This window comes from Scardinius erythrophthalmus (assembly GCF_964197995.2).
Source record: "Scardinius erythrophthalmus genome assembly, chromosome: 3".
Classification (NCBI taxonomy): domain Eukaryota; kingdom Metazoa; phylum Chordata; class Actinopteri; order Cypriniformes; family Leuciscidae; genus Scardinius; species Scardinius erythrophthalmus.
In genome coordinates this window covers 11,610,772-11,635,519 of record NC_138223.1, presented here as the reverse complement: position 1 = coordinate 11,635,519, position 24,748 = coordinate 11,610,772, and the positions used below count along the sequence as shown (strand labels likewise).

General features: G+C 36.2%; 1 protein-coding gene across 6 annotated transcripts in view; it reads left to right on the top strand.

Annotated features, from left to right (window-relative positions):
* The window catches only part of camk2d2 (calcium/calmodulin-dependent protein kinase (CaM kinase) II delta 2), a gene marked incomplete at its 3' end in the record, with an annotated part of 38,200 nt that overhangs the window by 8,170 nt on the left and 5,282 nt on the right, over positions 1-24,748 (top strand). For 2 of the 6 annotated variants that reach the window (XM_081362380.1, XM_081362379.1), the window contains exons 3-16: positions 7,132-7,191; positions 7,291-7,345; positions 11,976-12,041; positions 12,552-12,624; positions 13,052-13,154; positions 14,000-14,083; positions 14,710-14,804; positions 15,015-15,137; positions 15,276-15,359; positions 15,835-15,877; positions 17,565-17,602; positions 19,950-20,009; positions 22,472-22,516; positions 22,620-22,668. In XM_081362380.1, coding sequence (XP_081218506.1) covers positions 7,132-7,191; positions 7,291-7,345; positions 11,976-12,041; positions 12,552-12,624; positions 13,052-13,154; positions 14,000-14,083; positions 14,710-14,804; positions 15,015-15,137; positions 15,276-15,359; positions 15,835-15,877; positions 17,565-17,602; positions 19,950-20,009; positions 22,472-22,516; positions 22,620-22,668 — 978 coding nt within the window. Of the gene's footprint in view, positions 1-7,131; positions 7,192-7,290; positions 7,346-11,975; positions 12,042-12,551; positions 12,625-13,051; positions 13,155-13,999; positions 14,084-14,709; positions 14,805-15,014; positions 15,138-15,275; positions 15,360-15,834; positions 15,878-17,561; positions 17,603-19,949; positions 20,010-22,471; positions 22,517-22,619; positions 22,669-22,979; positions 23,079-24,748 lie in introns of all 6 variants that reach the window. The other 4 variants (XM_081362382.1, XM_081362381.1, XM_081362383.1 and 1 more) reach the window with 3 other exon arrangements.

Genomic DNA, 24,748 nt, shown 5'->3' with positions numbered 1-24,748 from the left:
TGTAACATATTTTTTTCTGAAAGTGTATGTTCAAAATACACAATAATCTTTGAAAATAATTGATTTAATATCATATGGATTTTGCTTCTCAGGTAATTTTGTCTTGTTTTTAGGATGTTTAGGTGTGTGTGTGTGTGTGTGTGTGTGTGTGAGTGTGTGTGTGCGGCTGTGTGCGCGCACGCGTGCATGTGTGTGTTTCAAGGCAAAGTTACTGATTAATACTGAGAAATATTTGTTGTGTAAAAATAGAAAATTTACAGAGGAGGATAAAGACTGTAATCGAGAGAACTGGAATAAGAAAAAAGGCAAAAGACAGGTCAACAGACAAGCTGTGTACAGATTGTGAATTACGTAAGACAAATGCAATGCAGAGGCAACAAAATACAGAAAAGTACAACGAGAAGAAGGATAGTGTTGGAGATAGATGAAGAGGAAGGAGAGAATGAGAAAGCAGACATGTAGACTGGTGTCTTACAAAACAACCAGATGGTCATTGTCCATGTTGATGGCGCTGCTGTATGTGTTTATGTGATACCAGATGAATGTTAAAAGAAACAATCTGCTAGTTTATTATGATTTAGTATCTTGTGGTGAAGATAACTGAGAAAAAAAAAAAAAAAACAGCACTCTCTAACCTCATCTGTCCTCATTTAGTACTCCTGAGCTTTGCAGCGCTGAGCTCAGCTGTACCTCATTTTATAATCACTGCTTTGATACACTATGAACCTTAGTGATGGTTAACACTGTATTTTATGTGATGTGAATGAAAACAAGGCTATGAAGGATAGAAGTATATCTGTTCAATCGTTGTTCAATTGTTGTGTAATGGTTGTGTAATTTGATGTTGATGAGACAAATTAGAATTGATTATACAAAATAATCACATTTATCATTATTAGGCTATATAACCCTCTCTGCAACAAACATTTTTAGAGCGAAGACGTTTTATATTTTAGAGGTGTTTATTTCATTCAACATTCACAGAGCTTATTTGACAGAGCATTCTCTGTTCCATCGCATAGGCGTATGCCATATTTGTTGTGCCTATTCTTTCAGTATATTGAATTCACAATCAGTGAATTCATAATGAATGTTTCACATTAAGATGCTAAGACAGACATTTCTGCATATAGAGAATAATTCAGAGATGGTGTTAATGAAGAATTCACATGAGCCTTTGCCAGAGCTGCTGTTCAAGACAGAATGTTCACTACCTCTGAATCTCCTTGACCTTCGTTGAGTCATTCACTCATGGTGTGCGTAAGAGAGACTACAATCACATGAGAGGTTATGGTCCTGCAAAGCTAAAAATAAACTCATTGGTTTCTCAGACAGCACCTCTTTCGCAGCCATACAGTACTCTCTCTCTCTCTCACACACACACACGCACACGCACACACACACACACACACACACACACACACACACACACACACACACACACACACACACACACACACACACACACACACACACACACACACACACACACACACACAAACTAGCTGTCTTTGGAGCTTGATTAAATGATGCTTTGTTTATAACAAGGACGTTTTAGGTCATGAAACTTGCAAGATGTTTTAATGGTTCAAAGACCTCTTATATGTTAAAAGATGAATGCAAATTTGATTTCTCATGTCATGGCGCTTTATAGTGTACTGCCGAACCAAAATATACATTTATTTTCAAACTTGAATGTCATTTAAGTATATTTGTAATTTCATGTTTGTAATGATGAAGTTGCAATTTAGTACATTTTTTTTTTTTACTTTAAATGTAATATCAAATAACACACTTATAGTTACAATAATCAAATACTTTGCATGTGCTTTAGTATGTTAGTCAGCACAACAAAATAAGAGTAGTTCTTAAAAACATGACAAAAAGATTATTTATGAACAATTTACTTTGAAACAATTTCCACTCAGAAATTGCTAGTAAGTTCCACAAATAATTTCAAAGAAACGGCAAATAACACATTAAATTGAATGTGAAATTTTGAAGTAGAAAGACTGAAAGAATATTTTCTTGTAAAACGCATTCCCATAATCTTTCGTTCATTTACAACTTCGAAAAATCTTTTTTTACAGTGTACTTTAAAGATTTGAAGTACATTAAAAAGTGCACATTTAATACAATAAAGTGCACTTCTTTTTCACAAGGGCTTTTGATACACTATTTGTTCTACATATTGTTAATATATCATAAGAATAGCCAATTTGATTACCTAGAAGAAGATACTGCTGTATTCATAAAATTCACTGGTTGGGAAAAAATAAATTCTGCTTAGAGAACCCAATGGACACTTTACTATCCCATGAAGCCATGAGAGAGAATCTGTCATATAGGTAAATGGAGTGACCCAGCTGATGATGTTGGTCACGTGATGGCACATGTAGGACTTTACTGTATTTGTACTACACCCATGCACATTTATAGAACATACTTTATTAATAGTCAGAAAGTAAGTAAGTTCTTTTGAATCAAATGCAGTACCTATAAGCAGTATGATGCAGTGGAAATGTACATATAGGATTATTTGGCTGATATCTGTCAGATATTATGTCATACTCTCTCTTTCTTTCTGGCTGCATCTAAAACCCAAGGAAGCTGCTTTGTTCCCCATATCATACCTGCAAAGACAGCATTTTTCAAATGCGACCTCTTTCTCTGTTAAGGCTGAGTGCAAAACTAGTAGGTCAGACTGTGTAGTGTAGCATAGAACCAAATGCCTACTTTAATAAACTAGGCCACAGAATTCTGAGGAGAGTAAGCTAGGGCACTTTTAATTAGAGACACATTCTCTCAGTTCCCCGTCTCTCTTTTTTTTTTTTTTTTTTTTTGCTCTCTGACCAGTTGTTCAGATTCTCTCATGTCTGAGGACTTTAACTCATTGGAGAGTCTGTGGTCATTTCCCTGAGAGACATGGAGGAGCTAAAGATCTTTAAAGTTTGCAGAATAGTCTGTGAAATGTTTCATGCTATACCACGTTTCCATCGAGAACTGAATGTTCTGTTTTAAGCTCGTCAAGTTGTACATCCTCAGTGTGTCCTTGAGTTTGCATGTGTGTGAGGGCAATCTTTTGTACAATTTTTCATATTCTGACTGGATAATTTGGATAGAAGCCATCTTACCAAAAGTGATAGATTGATTAATCGGCCTGGGGTGCGTTTCCCGAAAGCATCGTTGGCCAACTATGGTCGCAAGTTCATCGCAATGTCCATTGAACTCTATTGGTAACGACGGAACTTGCGACCATGGTTGGCCAACGATGCTTTCGGGAAACGCACCCCTGGGCAATAAATCAGCTATTTTGAGATTATTGGCCCTGCTTGGCCAATTAACAGAAGCATTAGCTCTCCCTGATGTCTCCTTAACGCCTCTGATAGTGTCAGTTTCAAAATCGACCTTCAGCCTAATCAATGAATAGTGGAAGATTTCTGTTTGAAATATTTTTTAGAGGTAACAATAATGTATAAAACTCTTAAAACCATGAGCTCTGAAGGTGCTTCTTTAGAAGCCGCAAATCTATGTGATTTTGTAGCTTTAGTTTAGTTTTTTAGTGTAGTAGCCTAATTGCCTGTGAATGGTGAACATCTTGGATCCACCAATCAGGGGTGCGTTTCCCGTACAACGCTACAACCCGCTCCTTAACTACCATAGTACGATACATCTTTGAATAAGTCAACTAGCTAGTCATGACTGTTTCCCGAACCGCATTGTTGCAAATTTGTTGTTCAACCACGTTGGTTAATGAGGTGAATGAGGCTCGTACTTTATACGTACGTGCACGTACGCATGTGCACACTCCTCAACGATGCGTTAAATCTCTCGACAAACTAAGAGACGTAAATGACATTTGTGTATATTCGAAATGAAAGATATAGACTGTACTGAATGTCAGCTGGCTTATTTTTTTCAAGATAAGGATTTATTGAGTCCACATGTCATACAAACAAGAAACTATGCTTTTAACCACAGGTTCCAACCACACAACTTTGAGATGTTGTTTGCGAATGTTCGTTGGAACTATGGTTTCGGGAAACACAGACTCGTTGAACTATGCTGATAATGACGGAACTTGCGACCATAGTCAGCTAACAATGTTTTCATTGTATCAGACGCTGTATCAGACTTCAATTTCCACAAAGCATTGCGAATAGTGTAATTGAATCAGTTTCACTCAGTGCAACTTATAGCCTATACCCATATGACTAATTTGCAACAGACTTCAAATATATTGCATTTTATACTTTTAATATCTATTAATCAAGAGTTTTATACTTTACCATCAGTTTTTTATTTGATTACGCCATTTTAAGTGCTTCGTGGACTATGTGGTTAAATCCTTCATAGAAGACATACTGTATTACGTCTTGTACTTTTCCCTTTTTTGCTTTAAAACCAAATTTTTAATGTTGTAACCGCTCTGATGAATCTGGACCTTAGAACCCTTTATTGAAGATTTTCTAGAAAATCCTATGGAGAAAACGAATATTGAATATTGAAATTGGCAAGTGATGATGGAATACGTTTGCAAATAATCGTGATCAAGTTGACCTCCCTGGTGCTAAGAGTGGAAAATGCAGTGAATTGCAATTACATTTGAATGGTCAGTTTATGCATTCCCCCAAAATACAAATATGCAAATTTGCTATACAATTTGCTATTTTTTTGCATATACTTACAACTATTACCATTGTTCTATTTGACTGGTGCTGCATGTAAATCGAGCTGTTTCTGGGTGATAAAGAAGTCTCCTCTCCTCTGGTCTGAATAGACAGCTGGATAAAGGTCATGAGATTTTGAACCTTGTTATTTATTTATTTATCAAGCATGATTGCTATAGCCAAGTCAAAGAACTAGGTTTGGTCATTCATTTCAGAGGTTTATTGCTTCTCTCTCTCTGATGATCTCAAATCTCTCATTAATCTCCTGGAAAAGCAGCACAAAACATGAAGGAATACTCTCTCTCTCTCTCTCTCTCTCTCTCTCTCTCACACACACACACACACACACACACACACACACACACACACACACACACACACACACACACACACACACACACACACACACACACACACACACACACTCACACTCACACACACACACACACTGCTGCAGTGCGGAAAGCTTCAGATAGCAAATAAAAAAGAGAACAGCGGAGAAAAGAGGGGAGGAGGCAGGACTGTCAAATCTAGGCCTTTCCCTGCTAACTGACCGGAAAGCATTTTTACACATACTGTACTGCATATATAGTGCACAAACTGCTCTACTACTGACAAGCCTGATTCATACCTGTAAATAGTCCAGTACAATAGGCTACTTTATAAACAGCATGTAAAAATGCCAGGATCCACAAATCTGCTGTCATGTCACACACACACCCAGGCCTTGGTTTATGATTGAGATGGATTTGTTTTGCTCCAAACTGATGCTACGATTGATAGCCTAGGTGTTTGTCCTTATGAACAGTGTGTGCCAGTGGCTAGATGATCCATAATTCTGGTCTGCTGTATAAATTGTTTCATTGCTGTTTTCCAATAATGAAAGTGTGTTATTTATGATAGTGTTTGTTCTTGGTCCAGATTAATGGCACTGATATTGTTCAGATGTATGAATAAGCCATCTGCTTCAGTGTAGATCTGAGCATGTCTTGGGAATGCACAAAAAAAATGTAAAAGTGAGAATTATGTAACCAACTGTGAAGTCATGAGAAGATGGTGCTATAATTATACATCGTTAAGAACCTATTCATTTACTTGTTGTCTCGCTTGTCCGAGGTGACAGGAGAACAGGAGATTGTTTGAGAGTTCTGCTGTAATTGCGTGGGTTCTATGGGATCCAGAGGGTTCCAATATTTGCATGCAGGGCTGGTTCCACTGCAGAGAGGAAGAGAGGCCTTTGCGTTCTGATTGGTGGAGGAGTTGCTAGACAACAGATGTCTGGCCGGTTGGTAGGTGGACTACCTGTGGAGGTGGGGGGGTTGATTAGTGATAGAAAGAGAGAGTGGTGTGGGGCTGAAAGAAAGAACCACAAATTGAGAATAAACTGCCAAACCTGAGATGACAACCGATAAACTGAAATATACTGATTCTCATCTGTAAAAATGGGAAGTTTAGTGATTTGAGCTAATGTACATGCTATTTTATCCCCCTCGCCCCCTTCACAACTTAATTTATTCCCTCCATCTGAACAAAAATGAGAGAAGGAACTGAATATGGCCAAAGGCTGCGTGAGCTATTCATTTATGATCTCAATTCAAATTCAAATGAATCACATTTTCATATGATTCACCAGGCTTCATTTCACTAATGAGCTGCGATTATGAATGTGTGCAGTACTAGCATACATTTCATGCTACATTTGCAGTATTTATACTGTGCACAATATGCAGAAAATACCAGAATGACACCAAAATGTGCAGTGTTTGTGTATTTTTAACCTTCTGTTTCCTATGTAACAAATCTCCCTTTATTTTTTCAATTCTTCTTAAGTCGTTATTTGATCAGACTGCCAAACGTACAATATTACACAAAAAATCCATTCTGATATATCTCTGCACCACTTGCTGAATTTAACATGCAACATAATGAGGTCAAGTGACAATGCTGAAGCGTTTATAATTGTTATAATTAGTAGGCTAAAGGCTATACTATATATACTGCACATTTTGCAGTAAGGAGCATTTCTGAAACAAAATGTGCTTTCTTAATTTGTCTTTTCCTTTGTGTGTTAATGGCTTGTTAATTGATTGTGACTGACTCCAGTCGCCAGATGCTTAAAAGTATGTTGAATCATGAATCGTGTCACATGATCCTTTCGGGAATTGTGTTTTTTCTGCTTGCGAGTTAAGTTTAGTATGTTTTTTTAAAATATCGGATTAGTACAGAAGAGAGAAGAGCGCATGTGGTTATTTATAGTTTTCTGCAGGTCAGGGTGCCATCTGCCCCTCATACACACTCGCAGGCATTAAAACACTGTCCTCTGGTGGTGATTGAAAAGATCTGCAGGGCTCTCACAGAAACATAAGACATAAAAAAAGCACGGTTTTATGAACAGATCTGTACCTTGTCAGCTAAAACATCTCCAATATATCAGCTAAAAAAAATTTGTAATCTGTTTCAGATCACCAGAAGCTGGAGAGAGAGGCCAGGATTTGCCGTCTCTTGAAACACCCGAATATTGGTAATGGACTCAGTTTTTCCAGAGACATTCTACCAGAGATCTGTATTACCTAATCGTAACTAAAGATGAGGAAATGACGGAGCAAAATTCTCTTTGTAGTTCGACTCCATGACAGCATATCGGAGGAGGGCTTCCATTACCTAGTCTTTGATCTGTAAGTATATTAACTTAATTTCCTCTTTTTCCTCCACATTTCTTAGTAGGCTCAATAGGCAGAGTCTGTGTGTGGTTAGTATTAGACTGCCCCATTTACAAAGTGCTACTGATATTTATGTGATAGCAGGACGGTGCCCAGAGGGCAGCCTTCGGCAAACCAGTGAGCCTACTTTCAGCATTACTTTATAGAACTGATTTATAGAATAAAAGACGTTTTTGGCACACAGGCACAGCAGCTTAATACAAATGTTAGGCCTGTTTTAGAGTGTTAGTTACGTTCACAAACAGTTTGATTATGAACGTGCATGACAACCCCATTCTTACAACAAAATGATATAATATATTATTGTGTGAACAGGACTATTCAAGAGTCATACCTGTTTGTGGGAATGTTTGCCTAACTTGGCTAACATTCTGGCAAGGTTCTATCTAAGTTATGAACAAGCGTTCAAAAATGATCTGGTCTTTAATAATGTTCTCAAAACGTTAGCACAAAAACATTATTTATATATTGTTTATGGAACTTTTAATGCTTATTTCAGAATGTTCAGAGAAAATTAATTTCCATTAATGTTTGCAGAATGATAAAATGGAATGTTCCCTTATAAGCACATTTTTCGAAACATTTAATAAAAATTTAGAGAACATTTAGAAATAACATTTTCATAACTTAATGGAAACATTAGCAAAACTGTTTTAGAACATATTTTTGTTAGCTGGGTGGTTGTCAATACTAAACACTGACTGTGCGAGTGAGCGTAGCCTTAGAAATGGACCAGACCAGTGGATTGTGCTGACTCGTGTCTGTATGAAATAAAAAAATTCTGCTAGCAGCTGATCTGGCTGATAGGAGAAAGACAGACAAACAGAGAGGAGAACACAGAAGGACAGGCAGGCGGAGAAAAACAAGTAGAGAGAAGCAAGCTGTCATATTCAGTGATATTCAACTGTTTGTGACCCAGATTCACACAGTCTGACAAATGCTTGCACTGCTATTTTTGAATACTGTCAGCTTTTGTACGAATAAACATACAATGTTGACTTTTAGTGTAGTTATTTGAATAGAGCTCAACAGTACAGCCCACTTTATCATTGGTTTAGCCTCCAGAAGGACCAAACAGCTATGACATGATAGCAAAAACTACACAATATTATGCGATATTCGCAACATTTTGAGGAATACTAGTATGAACTACTCACAAAATAAACATTGTGAAAGATGTAATAGAATCAGTAGCAAATCAGTTCAGTCAGCAGCCACCAAAAAGAAAGAAAGAAAGAAAGAAAGAAAGAAAGAAAGAAAGAAAGAAAGAAAGAAAGAAAGAAAGAAAGAAAGAAAGAAAGAAAGAAAGAAAGAAAGAAATCTGTTAAAACCTTATAAAAAGTGATATTCAATGATACATTTTTATTCTCCAGCTCAAATCATGTCCAGTCCAGTTAATGTAAATGCATGTTGTAGATACAAGGCAATAGCTTGTAAAAAGAAGTATGCTTAATTGTATTGATTGTAAACTTGTAGTGTACTTCAAATCTTAAAAGTATATTTAAAAAAAACTGGTACTTGCTGATAATATAATATTAATGAAATAAAAGGCATTTTCCGTGTACTTAGAGTGCAGTTTTCATTTCATCACAAACTTAAGTGAGTTTTTTTTTAAAAAGTGCACTTTTTAATGTCAAATTAAAAGTTTTATGAAAAAGTACATTTTAAATCATTGTTTTAAATTTTATTTTGCCATGATTTAAAAAAGCACACTTGATGTGTTGACTAACATACTAAAGTACATGTAAAGGACTTGATTATAATTTTAACTGTAGTGTGTTATTCAATATTAAGTTAATGTATTTTAAATGTACTAAATTGCAACACCCCCACTACAAATATATTTAAATACATCATCAATCAAACTTTAATAATTACGTTTCAATTATATTTTAGTTTACCATAAATGCTTGTCAGTACATTTGGCAGTATACTTTAACCACATTTATAACCACAAATATAAGCAAATACAAAATTGCATAAAATTATGTATTTGGCTATGTTCAGACTGCAGGTAAATGTGGCCCAAATCCCCCCCTTTTTTTTGTTTGTTGCTCGCATGTAACTCAGATCTGTTTTTCTCATGACCTTGTGAACACCACAAACCACATGCAATCTGATCTTTTCAATTCCGATTTGGGCCACTTCCATATGTGGTCCTAAATCCGATACAGGTCAGATGTTTTACAAAGCGACTTCATTCTGAACAGTCATATCGGAATTCATGCAACTTTTACATCACTCTAGATCAACATTCATCACAATTTCTGTGCTCATGGGAGTCACTTCAAAGATTTTACATACCCAAAGTTATCAAGAGAGTTTCGAAAAGTAGTCAGTGAAGGACAGTGATGTGACGAACTTATAAGTATTACAGTGATAGCTCTACAAGCAAAACATCAGGGCTCGTATCATAAGTTTTTAAAGGGGTCATATAATCTCATTTTTGTACAAGCTAATATGATTCTTTAGGGTCTAAATTAAAAGTTTGTAATATACTTTAATTAAAAATTCTCATTAGTATTGTAAGAAAACACTCATTTTACCTGGTCAAAAACAGCTCTGTTTTCAGCACGCCATTTCAGTGCCTGTGTCTTTAAATGATAATGAGCTTTGCTCACCCCGCCCCTCTGTTCTGTGCGTACACCGTTTGTAACACAATAACACAATAACCACAACGCGTCGTTCATTAAAAATGTGGGATTATGAATTATATTGATAACGTCGTACATAGAAAACATGCCATAATGTACCCTGAGTGTAAAAATAGCCACATTCATCGTGAAGCGTGCAAGCTATTTGCAAAGATTAATATAAAGATTAATATAAAGGTCAATAAAACGTTACACTCACTTGTTCTTCTGGAGGTGCAGCAGGAACACGAATAGTTGGTACTGATCCTTTTTTCAGGAGCAGCTTCTTGGCAAATCCAGCTTTATACTGACCCTCGTTTGTAAAGCAGTCTGGTGAAATGATTTGCGCAAACATGACAGCATTGACGTTGATCGTGGGGAATATTCCCAGAGAATGCCTAATAGGAATATTCCCTTCGAAAACAAACTCAGCCACTGCGTCTTCAGCGGTTCGGATTTAGGGACATCAACATGACTGCTGTGTTCGTTATTACACCCAAGAACAGAACACCACAATCGTTAGACGCCATTCTACTCACCACTCCAGCTATCAACAATGAACGTGCCTGTAGGCGCGTGCTATGATTGACAGTTCGCTCACGAGGGCTCGAGGGTGGGTCTGTGTTTGAAACACTGCTGTCAATCAGCCATCGTGGGAGGGGCGTCGATTTTGTGACGTCACAAAATCGAACAGCTTGATTTGAGACAGGAGGAAACATAAGAAGATTTAAAAAAAAAAAAACACTGGATGGATTTTTATCATTTTATGATGGTTGTGTACAGGCACTGCCAACACACATTTCAGTACAACCAACTTAAAGTGCATGTACCATTATATGACCCCTTTAAAAACTCTGCTCTCTTTTTTCGCATCCTTGTCTTAGTTTTCTTTTATATTGCCTGCGCATAAATTCGCTGGCTTCTGTGGCAGATCACGCTATATAAACAGGTAATCGCTTACTTTAATGTCCTCTGTGTTTACTTCCGAATGACAGTGGGCTGCGTGTCATCTTTTTATCATTCTTTTGTGCATGCGAGTCAGTTCAGGACAATGTTCTGTTCACACTGGAACCTCATATTGGCCACATTTAAAACAACAATGTAAACAACTATACAAAAAAATCGTATCTGAGCAATAAATCGGAATTGAGCACTAAGGGTCACGGTGTGACCTGTATACATTTCTTTGTATTGTTGAACACAAAGGAAGATAATTTGAAGAATGTGAGAAACTGAACAGTTCTGGGGCACCACTGACTTTGACTTCTATTGTATTTTTATTTCCTGCTATGGAAGTCAATGGTTCCCCAAAGCGGCCTGGTTACAAACTTTCTTCAAAATATCTTCCTTTGTGTGCAGCAGAATAAAGAAATGTATACAGGTTTGGAACAACTTGAGGGTGAGTAAATGATGACAGAATTTTCATTTTTGGGTGAACTATCCCTTTAAGTGTGTCAAAAGCTCTCTGAAGTTTAGCTAATTACATTTATTATAAATTTAAACCATAACAAATTTTGATATATTATTTTAGATTTAGTATATTGTTTCTGTGATAAGATCTTTTGTTAAAAAATGTGCCTATGCTTCAATCAGTTTGTTCTTTTGATTGAAAGGTCCTTTCTACAACCGCCATATTGAGCATTGCAATAATGGTTTGTGTACCCTCCCCCTCGTAATGTCTGTTGTTACTCCACTTTACAGTCTAACTGTACCACTATCTTGCAAAAACACTCGACTTTGGAAATTATGGCAATTCCCTGTTTCTCTGGTAACAGTGACTTCTTTGATTAGTGAATCTAGGTTTAGGATTGTGTATAGAATAGAACTCCTAAGGAATGATCCATTTTAAAAATAGCATGTAGCATTGTTTAAAAACCTCAGGAAAAGATCTCCAAAAACAGTTTCTCTTTGGAGATTTTGAGTATCTTTTGATATGCAATAATTTACCTCAGGGTTACTGGAGGTGAGCTGTTTGAAGACATTGTAGCAAGAGAGTATTACAGCGAGGCTGATGCCAGGTAAGAACATGCAGACAGACACATTACAACAGTTGCACATTAGTACATTCATTAATGTCAAGTTTGTTCTACATAAAATATGCTTACAGACAGTTCTTCTAGGTCACATGACTCTTTTGTGAGCCTGTTTCTCTTTTGTGCAAGTTATTTATACTGATGATAAATTATACACTGCTTCCCTTTACAGCCTCGCCTCCTCAAGTGTAATTTTGCATGTGTAAAGGAAAATGTGCATGTGTCTTCGGGGCTGGACAAGAAAGTGTGAAGCATGTTATTTATAGATGATTAATGACTGCATGCATTCTAATGTATGTACAGTCCTCCATAACTGAATGTTTACTTCATAAAAGGCTGATAAAGTCCCTATTATCTCTATTTTCCTCTAAGTTCCCTCTTTTTACTGATTGTTTCTTGATTTAAAAAAAACAAAAACTTTTGTTCCTTCTGCCCACCATTGTCACACTTCCCCTCTGTCTTACCTTTCTCTTTCACCGTCTCCCTCTCTCTCAGTCACTGCATTCAGCAGATTTTGGAGAGCGTTCATCACTGCCATGTTAATGGGATTGTCCACCGGGATCTGAAGGTCAGGACACACACACACACACACTCACACTTCTCCAGACAGTGGCGCTTAATGTAGCAGAGTCCAGTGCAAAATTTAGCACAGTCTGACGTAGCCGGATCTCATATTGTCTAACAGAAAATAGCCTTGCTGTGTCTGAGAATCTAATATTTTATCCTTTCATCTACTGAAATCTTCACAAAGCCTTTTAGCTAGTGATAATCAATCCACATTTGCGCAGATACAATTCAGACATTTGACAGAATTAGCTTTTTTGTTCTTCCTCCAAAATGTCTTTCAACCTGCTGAGGAGGAATGAGTCATCATAGCATGACTGCTGTTAAAAAAAATGTATTCAATAAATAGCTGCTTTTAGAAAAGCCATTACCTAAGGGAGAATTAAGACTGTTAAGACATATGCTTGTGTGTTTGCATGCTTTTCTTGAAGCCTGAGAATTTGCTGTTGGCCAGTAAGATGAAGGGGGCGGCAGTTAAGCTTGCCGACTTTGGTTTGGCCATAGAGGTCCAGGGTGATCAGCAGGCATGGTTTGGTAAGTACCACAAAATTGTATATACTGTGTTGCTATAAAAGAAATTACATTTTAACTGAGTTGCATGTTTGAATTTGATGTTATAATATTAAAATAATTAATACAAGATGATAATTGATGCATGCAAAAACAATCACGTAGGACGATCAGTGTAGTTTTATCACTTTAAAGAGCCAGATCTTTTAACGAATCAGTAGCTTTGATTGAAAGTTTTAAATTGTTACAAAAAAATCTGAATCTAAAATAATCCTGAAAAACAAATAGGTTCCTACAAAAATATTAAGCAGCAGAAGAGTTTTCAACATTGATAATAATAGTAAGAAATGTTTCTTGAGCAGCAAATCAACACATTAGAATGATTTCTGAAGGATCACTTGACAATGACAGCTTTGGCATCACAGAAATTAATTACATTTTAAAATATAGTAAAATTGAAAACAATTATTTTAAATTGTACTATGATTTCACAATATTACTGTTTTTACTGTATTTTTGATCAAATAAATGCAGCCTTGGTGAGCATAAGAGACTTCTTTCAAAATAATAAAAAAATCTTTACCTTAAACCTTTGAACAGCTGTGTATTGTTGTAAAGAGAATATTTAATTAAAACAAATATGCTACACGCATAATTCAGTTTTTTTTAGGACGTAATTAGTACCAGCAAAGGCTGCAAAAACAGAAGTCTATAGGGAACACTGCTTTATTAGTAATTTTGCTGTAAACAATTCTGCATGACTAAGCTTTTACAAGCCAAATTGGCAAATAACACTTTTTCATATTCTAAACAATAATTAAATGCTGTAGAATCTGTTCATTTATTCCCCTAAACCGCTCTTTGTTCAGGTTTTGCTGGTACTCCAGGGTACCTGTCTCCAGAGGTCTTGAGGAAAGATCCTTATGGCAAACCTGTGGACATGTGGGCCTGCGGTAAGGAGGCAAATGACAGACAAAAATGTTCACCTCATAAGCGAGTTGGTGTGATGGATGTCACTGTTGAAGCTCATTAACTGATTATTAAATTATTGCAGCCTGAGTTTTTAAGCAGCATTGAATCTAATCAGCCAAATGGAGTGTCCCTGGTAAATTGTCTTTCTGTTTTTAGGCTTAAAACTAGTTAGTCCAATTCAAGCAGTTGAATGAACGTTTCAATTTAGCCGTGATGTAAAAATGATTGCACAATTATTCAAATTGACCATCAGGATGTTCTTCCCACTTACGAAAAGATGGACAGATGGTAATACCATTGTACTTTGAGATATAGATTCCAAATGGTACTGAATGATTGCCATATTCATGCTCCATAGTATTTAAATAGTACCGTCTTTCTTCAAAGAATATCTTGGAACTGTCACCCAAAACAGTCATAACATAGACATTACTATGTTAGATGTCCAAAAATATACTTCTACCTTACTCTGTGTGCTGTTTGAATAAGATTGCTTGAATACAGACATTATAGCCCAGTCTTTAGGTCAAGTGTAGTTGATATTTGAGAATTTGTCTGAAGAATATTTCTCTCTGAATGTAGTTATAATAAGATATATGTTTCATAGGTGTGATTCTCTACATTCTGCTGGTTGGATATCCTCCATTTTGGGATGAAGACCAGCATCGCCTCTATCAGCAGATTAAGGCTGGTGCTTATGACGTGAGTCTGAATTTCTAATGATTTTCCTGGAAAGGGTTGGCTGAACTCTAAGAACACACTATTAGAGCTACAAATGTATCTGATGCCAATAACCACTTGGTAACGATGATGAATTGATGTCATCCTCAGTTCCTTGGGCTTCTAAGACTTACAAATTCATACAAACTTATTAAATGACACATTATTGTGTTGTCTTATCTCTGTATGTAGTTTCCTTCTCCTGAGTGGGACACAGTGACCCCTGAAGCTAAAGATCTGATTAATAAGATGTTGACTATCAATCCTTCTAAACGCATTACAGCTTCTGAAGCCCTCAAACACCCCTGGATCTGCGTATGTGTTTCAACACAACACACAACACACAAACACACACACACTAACATGCATTCTTCTTTATTATACAACAAAGTAACTTCCTAATCCTCAATAAGCTCTTGCCTTCATTCTTTGTCTTTCTTTCTCTTTCTGTAGCAACGCTCCACTGTAGCGTCTATGATGCACAGACAGGAAACCGTGGAGTGCTTGAAGAAATTCAATGCCCGAAGGAAACTCAAGGTTAGTTTTGGTCTGGCTTATTAATAGACTTTCCTCAATGTCTTTTGTCCAATCTTTAGCTTTCTTCACATGAATTTCCTGCACATGCAGTTACCCACTCACTACATGCAAGATCTAAATTTACAATGTTCCTTTTAAATGTAATGCGTTACATTATTGCATTACTCCCTATCTAATTATACTAACTAAATATATTACATTTGTCCTTTCTGGATAATGGTAGTTATGGGTTATCTACTAGCTGGGAATAACTGGACCAAAGTGATAATGTTATGTATAAGGGAGAGTTTTGCAATGCAACGCTGATTTGATATTTTAAGTTATTCTAGCAAACTAGGCATCCTCCAAATACATTATAAAAATGAGGGTATACATTGCTCCTGCTGTTCCTTCTGTACTATTCTTTCTTTCATTTCTCTCTTGCTTGTTGTTTTTTCCTTTTCTTTCATTTCTAAAAAATTTTTTTTGCAACTAGGGTGCAATTTTGACCACTCTCCTGGTCACAAGAAACTTCTCAGGTATGTCTGGCTCTGCTGACCTGTATGTGTGAATGTGTTTGTTTGAGTGTGTTTATCCTACAGCTGTATTACACTCTGGTTACACTTTATTTCGATAGTCCACTTTAGACACTAACTATAAGGAACTTTGCAACTACATGTCAACTAACTCACATTAGAGTATTAGTAGACTGATAGGTTTGGGTTCAGGTTAGTAGAATAAGTTGACGTACTTGCAAAGCCGTACTTGCAGTGTCTGTTGGTGGACCAAGTGTTAACAGATATTAAGCAGACATACTAATACTCTAATGACTTGTAGTTGATGTGTAGTTGCAAAGTTAAAATGTCTAAAGTTGAATATCAAAATAAAGTGATACATAGACTCCCTTCTTTTTTTTCTTCTTATATTATGAACTTCATATCGTTATTAGTTCATATGTGGTCAATTATTATTATACTTTTTTTTTTTTTAACAAAGGCTGTTTTAAAGTGAGGTACTCTTTTTTAGACATTTTATTTAACATTTCTTTCCTGTTCATCATTGCTTTATCTCTTTTTTTGGGGGGGTCCGGTGTGTCCTGTGAGGTAAGAGTCTAATCTGACACAAGGGGATGTGTTTTTACTCTAACCAGTCAGCTGGTTTGCTTGTTTGTCACACTTCCCTGTTACTCTGAGCTACTAATTACCCTTGTTTGCATGTAATGTAATATAAACAGATTACATTCATAACGTTAACTTGCATTTAGTCTACATGTCATTTTTCAAGTAAAACTGCAGGTTGAAACTGCAAATACACATATTCAATAATATAATAACAAACAGTACTTTATGAATGTAATCATGATAATAATTTTAAGTAAGTTACTGGGAAAGTAAATGTGTCCTGCCTTGCTCATAGAACAAGTATCTGGAATGCGTTCTCATTTTCTGGTTACATTTTCATCTGGATGTGTTCATGTACATTCTGGAATGTTACATTTATAAATAAGGTGTAATTAAAAGGTTTAGCATTTTCTCATACATGTTGGCTGTTAGCAAAATGTAGCTGGAAACATGTTATAATAGGATGATAGAAAAGCTTTAATTTAATGCATTAGGTGAATGGTCGTCTGCACTTAATTTGTGATAAACGATTCTAAAGCAACTCTTTCTTCGAGGACAAATGTATGCATTGCTTTTTACTTTTGGTTCAAGAAGTTTGAAGACTATAAACTATGTTTGCAATGCTAAAGGTATTATCATATATTGTATTATATTACGCACATAACACATAAACAGTTCAATCATCAAGATGTTATGATGGAAAAGTAATTATGTACATTTTAAAGGGATGATTTCTGTTTTTTTTTAAGGTAAAAATGTCACTTTTTTCTTGAAATTGTCCAGTTTACAGTCATAGGCAGTAAGAAAATTGTACAGCATATCATTTTTTAACACAAACATACATCCTCTAAGAATAGAATTGCTTACTCTGGTTTTGATTGTGACATGGGTTTAATCTTTTTGATCCCGTAGCCTTGCATTTATGTTCAAGAGTTCCTATCCTAAAACTGAATGATTTGTATGACTGTGAGTTGTTTCTCTTGCCCGAGGTCTTGTGACAATAAGGAGAACAATAATCCCAGAATGCCTGCTGCATGTGTCTTCATGGATTTGTAATGTAATACATAATTATTCATGTTCTCTTTTATTTTTCACCCAACAGCAGCCAAGAGCTTATTGAACAAAAAGACAGATGGTGTGAAGGTGGGTTAAGTCTGTTTCCTATTAATCTTTTGGCAAAACTAAGATATAAAGAACATGGGTACTTGGCAATGGCTGAGAGTAATCTTGCAGCAGAACATTGTGTATCCTTCAGGTTGCATTTGTTTGTTGATTGTTTTTCCAGAAATTCGGAGGTCTTTAAATAGGATAGTTTCCAATTTAATCACTATAGTTAATATATAATATTATATATGCTGTGACATTTTGATAAATTCCATTTCAATTCCAGTTTTCAGGTTTTATGGGAAATATATTCAATTTTGGCAATAAAAATGTATTTGGACCTTTCAGTATAGACATTCGTAAAATGTCTAGTTAAGTTAATTCCCTGAATTTGCTGGAAATTAAATGGAATTCTATTATTTGAATTCTATTATTCTTTTATTTGTGTTTGAGTATTTAAGTGTTTCAGTGTGTATATATATATATATATATATATATATATATATATATATATATATATATATATATATATATATATATATATATTATATTCATATATATATATATTAAAATACTTTTACTTCAAGCACTATGGGTGAATTCACTAATAATAAATTGTGCTAACTAATTGTTGATCACAGATGTTTTGCTATTCACTAAGGAAATGCAAATTATGCAAATCAACCAAACCTCCAAAATCTTTTGCTGAGTGCAGATCACTAAAAATAAAGTGCAATCTAAGCCTAATCTAGAAAGCAGGGTTTTTTTCTTAAGTGCCCCATTATGCTTTTTTGAATATTACCTTAGTGTGTAATATAACTGTTTTTGAATGGAATATGTCTGCAAATTTTTAAAGACCAAAGTGAATGGCAAAGTGCATGGCAAATAAAGTTATTGCCTCCTAAGAGAAAGAATCGATTCTGAACTGCCAAAATGAGTCGTCAGCAATTCCAATCTCACTTCCTGTTACAAACCTACGTATATGTAACAATGTAACACGTTTACATAATGCCAGCCTACGCTCTTCATTGGCTACCCACAAACAACGTCTACTTTGACCCGCTCTCAAACACTGTAGTTGTAGCTGAGGCCAGGAAGAGTTTAGTTCGTGTTGTCAACATGTCGAGAAAATGCTGTTTTCTGCGCTGCGAATCCACTTTGCATGCACTTCGAAAAGAAGAGGACTTGCGCTGGAATTTATATGGAAAAACCGACACCGTTGTTACTGTTCGTATCAGAGGCCTCCGGAGCTGAAATTCAGATATGTTAAATGCCGTTTAGTTTCCGACATGCGTTGCAAGCGGTAAACCAATCACAACAGACTGGGTTGTCTGACCAATCAGAGCAGGGTTGGCTGGTGGTAAGGAGGGGTTTAAAGAGACTGAATCTTTGCACAAACCATTTCCTGACTCTTTGAGAAATTAGGTGATGTGCAATGTATATTATGAGAAAATTAAAGTGTTTTTTGATCTTGGATGCATGTTAACTTATTGATGGAGACCTCCAAAACTAAATTAAAACAGCATAATAGGGGCACTTTAATTTAAATATGCTATGCATGGTGCAGCACTATGCCAGATACCCCAAAAGATGCAGGTTTTTGTGACTGTTTAGTGAATTTGCCCCATCTACTTTTTTCTGGTATCATTTCTTGTCAGATTTTATTTTCTAATAAACAAAAATTAATCTAAAACAATAGCTAAGAGTTTTTTTACATCTGTTTTTGACATGAGTAACAAAATGTGATGATGGTTTGTTGCGCAATCCTGTCTCTCATATGTCTTTTATGCCTTTATCAGATTTTATATGAGAAAATTAAATAAAAAGTTAAGAATGCATATGTTAATATGCCATTTTACTTCCACAATCTGACATACTGTATGTACGGTTGAAACAGGATATTGCACAAGAAAACATATAGTGGTGCACAAGAAATTGATTAGATCATGGAAAGTGCACTGATGATATATTCACAGTAATACCAGGAACACCTATTAGGAAAGTAAATGGGTGCAATTTTGATTGATATATGGTAACTGTAAAATGTAAATTTTATAAAATAAAAAAGAAGAATATAATAAATAAATAAATAAAAACTCAGGACTTTTAATTTTATTATTTTATTATTTGTGCCACACTATATGTTCAGGCTTGTGTCCACCATTGTTTGTGAGTTGTATTCATCAGATCATACAGTACATCATTAGATCCCTCCCATGTGAATCTATGCTTGTCAGTGTATTTGTATATTCATATTTGTGGATGCCCTGTCACAGAACTCATTTTTTCCCCAGTCGTGTGTAATTTTATATCCCTAGTGTGATGTTGTAGACCCTGTCAGTTTGATATTTTGTAATTTGTGATCTGCTCCTCGTCCCACTTACAGGTTAACAACAAAACCAACATAGCCAGCAGCCCTAAAGACACAGGCCCCGCCCCAGCACTGGTACCCATGACAACAACCCCACCCCCTGCACAATGTCACCCCAGTAGACCCTCCCTCTTTACCAACGAGCCAGATTTGCTTACCATTTCACCACAATGCTCTGGTCCAAAACCTAAAGAGCTACATTGCTGTGTGCTACCTACAAAGGCAGCTAGTTGTAAGGCAACATCCTAACAGTCAAGCAATCTGATCATGCAGCAAAACAAAATAACATTCATCACATAAAGCACATGACAGACAGAATTCACATTTGATTTCAAAAGTTTAATGTTAGCATGTTGCTAAGCTAACAATACAGTAACAAGCAGAAAACATACCCAGTAATCAATATGTTTCAGTATATATACAGCACATCTATTTTTAGTCAACATTTCTTATATTGCATTGCATTCTGGGATTGGTTTATCTGAAAAGGATATATATGATGCTGCCTTAGGATTCTGCCTAATTTTGGAACTCTTTCACATAGTTTGTCTAGATTGTCAATGATGTTGATTGTCAATGAAATGATGCATCGATTTTATGCTTTTTACAGTATGTGACTGTTATTATGCAAAGAAAACCAAGGGTTGGTAAATCTGGCGCTGTTGGTGTGTCTACCCAAGTTCTGTGAACCTTGCATGACTTTATTTACCTCTTATGTCACCTTTATGTCACACGTGTTTTTCTTCCATTTGAACTCTTAATTCCAGGAAATTTAGGGTTGTAATTAATCAAATTGTCTTTGAAGCATCAAAAGCAAATGCTGCTGCTTGATGTTTTGTAGTGATATAGTTTCATGCCTTCTCAAGCACAAAAATCAATTTAACGCTTGTGGTTTTTGCTTGCACAGTCATGATGTATTGCCATTAGTCTACTACTTTTGCCCATTTGTATTTCCCATTTGTTCAAATCTAAATCTTGTTGAATCCGAGTGTCTTTCTCTGGCAGATGCATAATTTAAGTACTTGGAGTGAATGCTTTGCAGTGCATGGCTGGTGTTAGCATTGCTTTGATATGCTCATATGCTTTGAGCTCTTTGCTGTGTGTAGCTTGACATCGGTTTCCATCCATAATGATGCAGACGTGCACATAAACAAATGTCTCTCAGACTGACGACACAGTGACACGCTCATACTGACGCACACAGACTTTTTCTCTCTGTCACGCACATGCACACTCAGAGGGTTTCTTAGACAAGTGACAAGCACGCATATGTAATCTTCTCTAATCTGGTGGTGATTAGACAAGACATGATCAATTCCGCTCAGTCCCGCTCAAAGACCACCAAGCTGATTAATTACATTGTATCTATCAGTGTGTGTGTGTGTGTGTGTGTGACCCAGCAAGGGATCACCCCATTCTGGTGATACACTGCCTGTTTGTTAAAAAAGAAAAGAAAAAGATCTAACCCATATTGCAAGAGAAAACTGATCCAAAATCTATTTATTTAGTAATTCCCATAAATCAGATATATGGCAAGCAATACATGTAAAAAACATACAATAATACATATGTCCATGTATATAGTTAACACTAAAATGAAAATATGCATACAGTATTTGTACTGGATGTATTTTAAGCATACACTACCAGTCAAGAGTTTGGAAAAAATTATATGTTTTGTTATACAATGTTTTTGAAATACTTCTCTTATGCTCATCAAAGCTGCATTTATTTGAACAGTAAAAAAGATAAACAGTTTAAAAGATAAGCATTTATTTGTTATGGGAATCTTGTAACATTATATATGTCTATACTGTCACGTTTGGTCAATTTTTTGTGTCCTTGTTGTATAAAAATAATAATTTCTTAAAAAAGAACAACTTTTGAATGGTAGTGTATATATTTTTCATGTAATGTTTGCCTTATATCAGATTTCTAGAGACAGAGCTATTTCTTGTGTTTTTGGTAACTGCTATAGAAGTGTGCACTTGATTGTACTTCATTTGAAGTTGCTTAGATAAGAAAAGTCTATGGCAGTTCCAATTATACTCCAAACCAATAGGATATTTTTGTTCCATCTCTTTTCATTAGCTGAGCTGGAAAAGGAGTCATTTTAGAGAATCGGGATTTGACTAATGAGTCAATTTCGAAAATATTAGAGAGGACCAATCCACATGCCCTGAGATTTCAAATACTCCAGGTTTATTTCTGGAGTGTATTGTTTGGAGGATAATTTTCACAGTAAACTTTCAGCTTTAATCTGCAACCTGAGCAGGATTTGGAGAAGGAAGTTTGTTTTAGACTCCATTATCATGCAGGACACATGCACTACACATGATAAATCACCAATGAGAGAAATTAGATGATGTTTTGAAAGTATGGTCATGCTGACAGTATATTATTTTCCTTAATACCTTGAAACAAAATCATTTCCAATTCCATGCATGTTGTGTCTTGTACACAGCCATTATTCTGCTATCAAGCGTACTTTTCATATACAAATAATTATGTTTATTCACTCCTTTTCAATCTTTCAGGAGCCACAAACTACCGTGATCCACAATCCAGTGGACAGAAACAAGGTAATAGGACGTATTTCTGTTAGCAGTGGTATGATGCCTTGAATGCAACTGTCCAGTGTCCAGTCTGAAAGCGATTCACAAAGATCCTTTCACATTTCTCCAGGAATCTACAGAGAGTGCCAACACAACAATTGAGGATGAGGACCTTAAAGGTAAAGCTTGACGTCTCTCTGCCCGTGTGTCTCCACGTAGATGTGCTTGTTGCTGTTTTCCCTCCTCGATATGTCTTCCATCCGTGCTTCTCCTCAGTCACGTGTACATTCTTTCTTGTTTACGTTCCCCACCGAATTTGTACTCAAGTTCTGCCTGTTGCTGCCATTCTCTCCCCTGTTCCTCCTTAGTTCGTTTCCCCACTTAAGGGTGTCTTGTTTCAGTATTTCTTGTCGAGTGTGCTATTTGAAATGTTTTCTTTTTCGTTTGTCCTGCTCCTGTTGTTTCTTCCTCTCATTGGTTCAATGTACAGCCAGACGCTTTGGAAGCCTCAGCATTAATTCAATCTGGCAACCCGCGGGCCGCCCGCAAAACTCCGAGCCCAAGCAGGCGCCCAACTCCTCGGTGCAGAGTAAGTCCGTAAAGGGCAGGAGGCAAAATCACCCCGTCCTCCCCGAACGTCGTTCAAATGCTTCGAACCCCCCTGTATGAACGAGAGGCGCCTCAACAACTCCGATCTGCCCTTTTAAGGATATTCTTTAATTTACAACTCCAAACTTCATTCTTCATCAATGCTCCGAATGTTTTAATCCATCCAGCTGCTTCTATCAGACACACGTTTGTGTCTGCCTTTTCTTCATGGACTGCATTTTAAGACTTTGAAAGGCCAAGGAAATCATAAATCACCATAGTTTCAGAAGAAACATCAGATTCTAATTTAGGTTAGCATTAAAAACACACGAATTCCAGTCTGTGCAGGAGAGGGAGACATAGATGCGTGTAGCATGTGTTAGAAAAGCCTGATGGATTAAAAGCAAATCTCTGAATCAATAGAGATGCTCAAGTAAATGGGAAATCAGGTTTTAATGTGTAAGTACCAGAACATTCTTTCAAAATGCTCTTCATGAAAAGACACCCTCTCACCGTCTCAAATTTCCTCGATGTGGGAGAAAGACCCTTCTTTTGACTTAAGTGCTCTTCATTCATGACAGAAAACCACCTGGCTGCCGGTTACACCACTAACAAACCTCTTCTTACTCAAAAGATTGTTCATTTGACCTTTTACCCCTGTGTCCTAGGGCTAGATTCTGCATTGTCCTCTATTGCACCCAATATTCCTAATACGGAGAGATCCACTGCACTTGCTCCGGTATCCCATCCTGCCTCATGCCTGAGAGCCTGATGTTTGCTCCTTCTTTTTAGTATCTCTTCCCCTCCCACCAATCCAACCAGACAAACCCCTAACCCTAACCCTTTATTCAAACAAATAGAATCACTTTGGATTTGTTCAAGCTCAGTAATATGGAATGGACCTAAACCAGTATTGAAAGGACAATACGCTATTTTTCAACGTCAGATTCTGTTTGCACTTTATGTTGACATGACCATATGACAAAATGCATTTTGTCTAGAGTCTGTGTTTCACATGATGAAAAAAAAAATGTGTTTGTATTATTTTGAGGGCTGTGAGTAGATTTCAAATATTACATGTTACGCTGATTAATGCAGTTAATCATAATCATTCATTTTTCGGAGAAAACCGAATTTAGATATTGTGAAAGCATTCAGAAAATGGATGAATTCATTTTTAATACTCTAATTAATCACACCAAATTAACACAATTTACAACCGACAGCCCTAATTCTTTTATTGTTATTTATTTTTCGGCAAAAACCATTTTGATATCTTATGAAACACAGAGGAGAATGGTGTTTCCACATATGCTAACAGTGGCATTATGCTGAATAATGAAAATGAAGTTGAAAAAAGGTTGAAGGCCCCATGTTACAAAGCATGTCCATTGTTAGAGAGAACAAGCATTAGATGGAATGCTTTTCTGAAGAAAAGTAAAGTCCTCTTTTTCTCATTTGAAAGCCGCAAACCCTTTTCCATCTCATTTGTCATTCAGTGCCTTCCGGGCGAAAGACATCAGCTAGAAGACGTATCCATTCCTTTTTTTCTTTTCATCTATTAATTTGCAGAAACCATAAAATCAGTGCTGGAGAATGATATAATTAATATTTCACATTAAATGAACTGTTAAATATTAAAAGTACAAAGTACATTTAACGTCTTTTTGC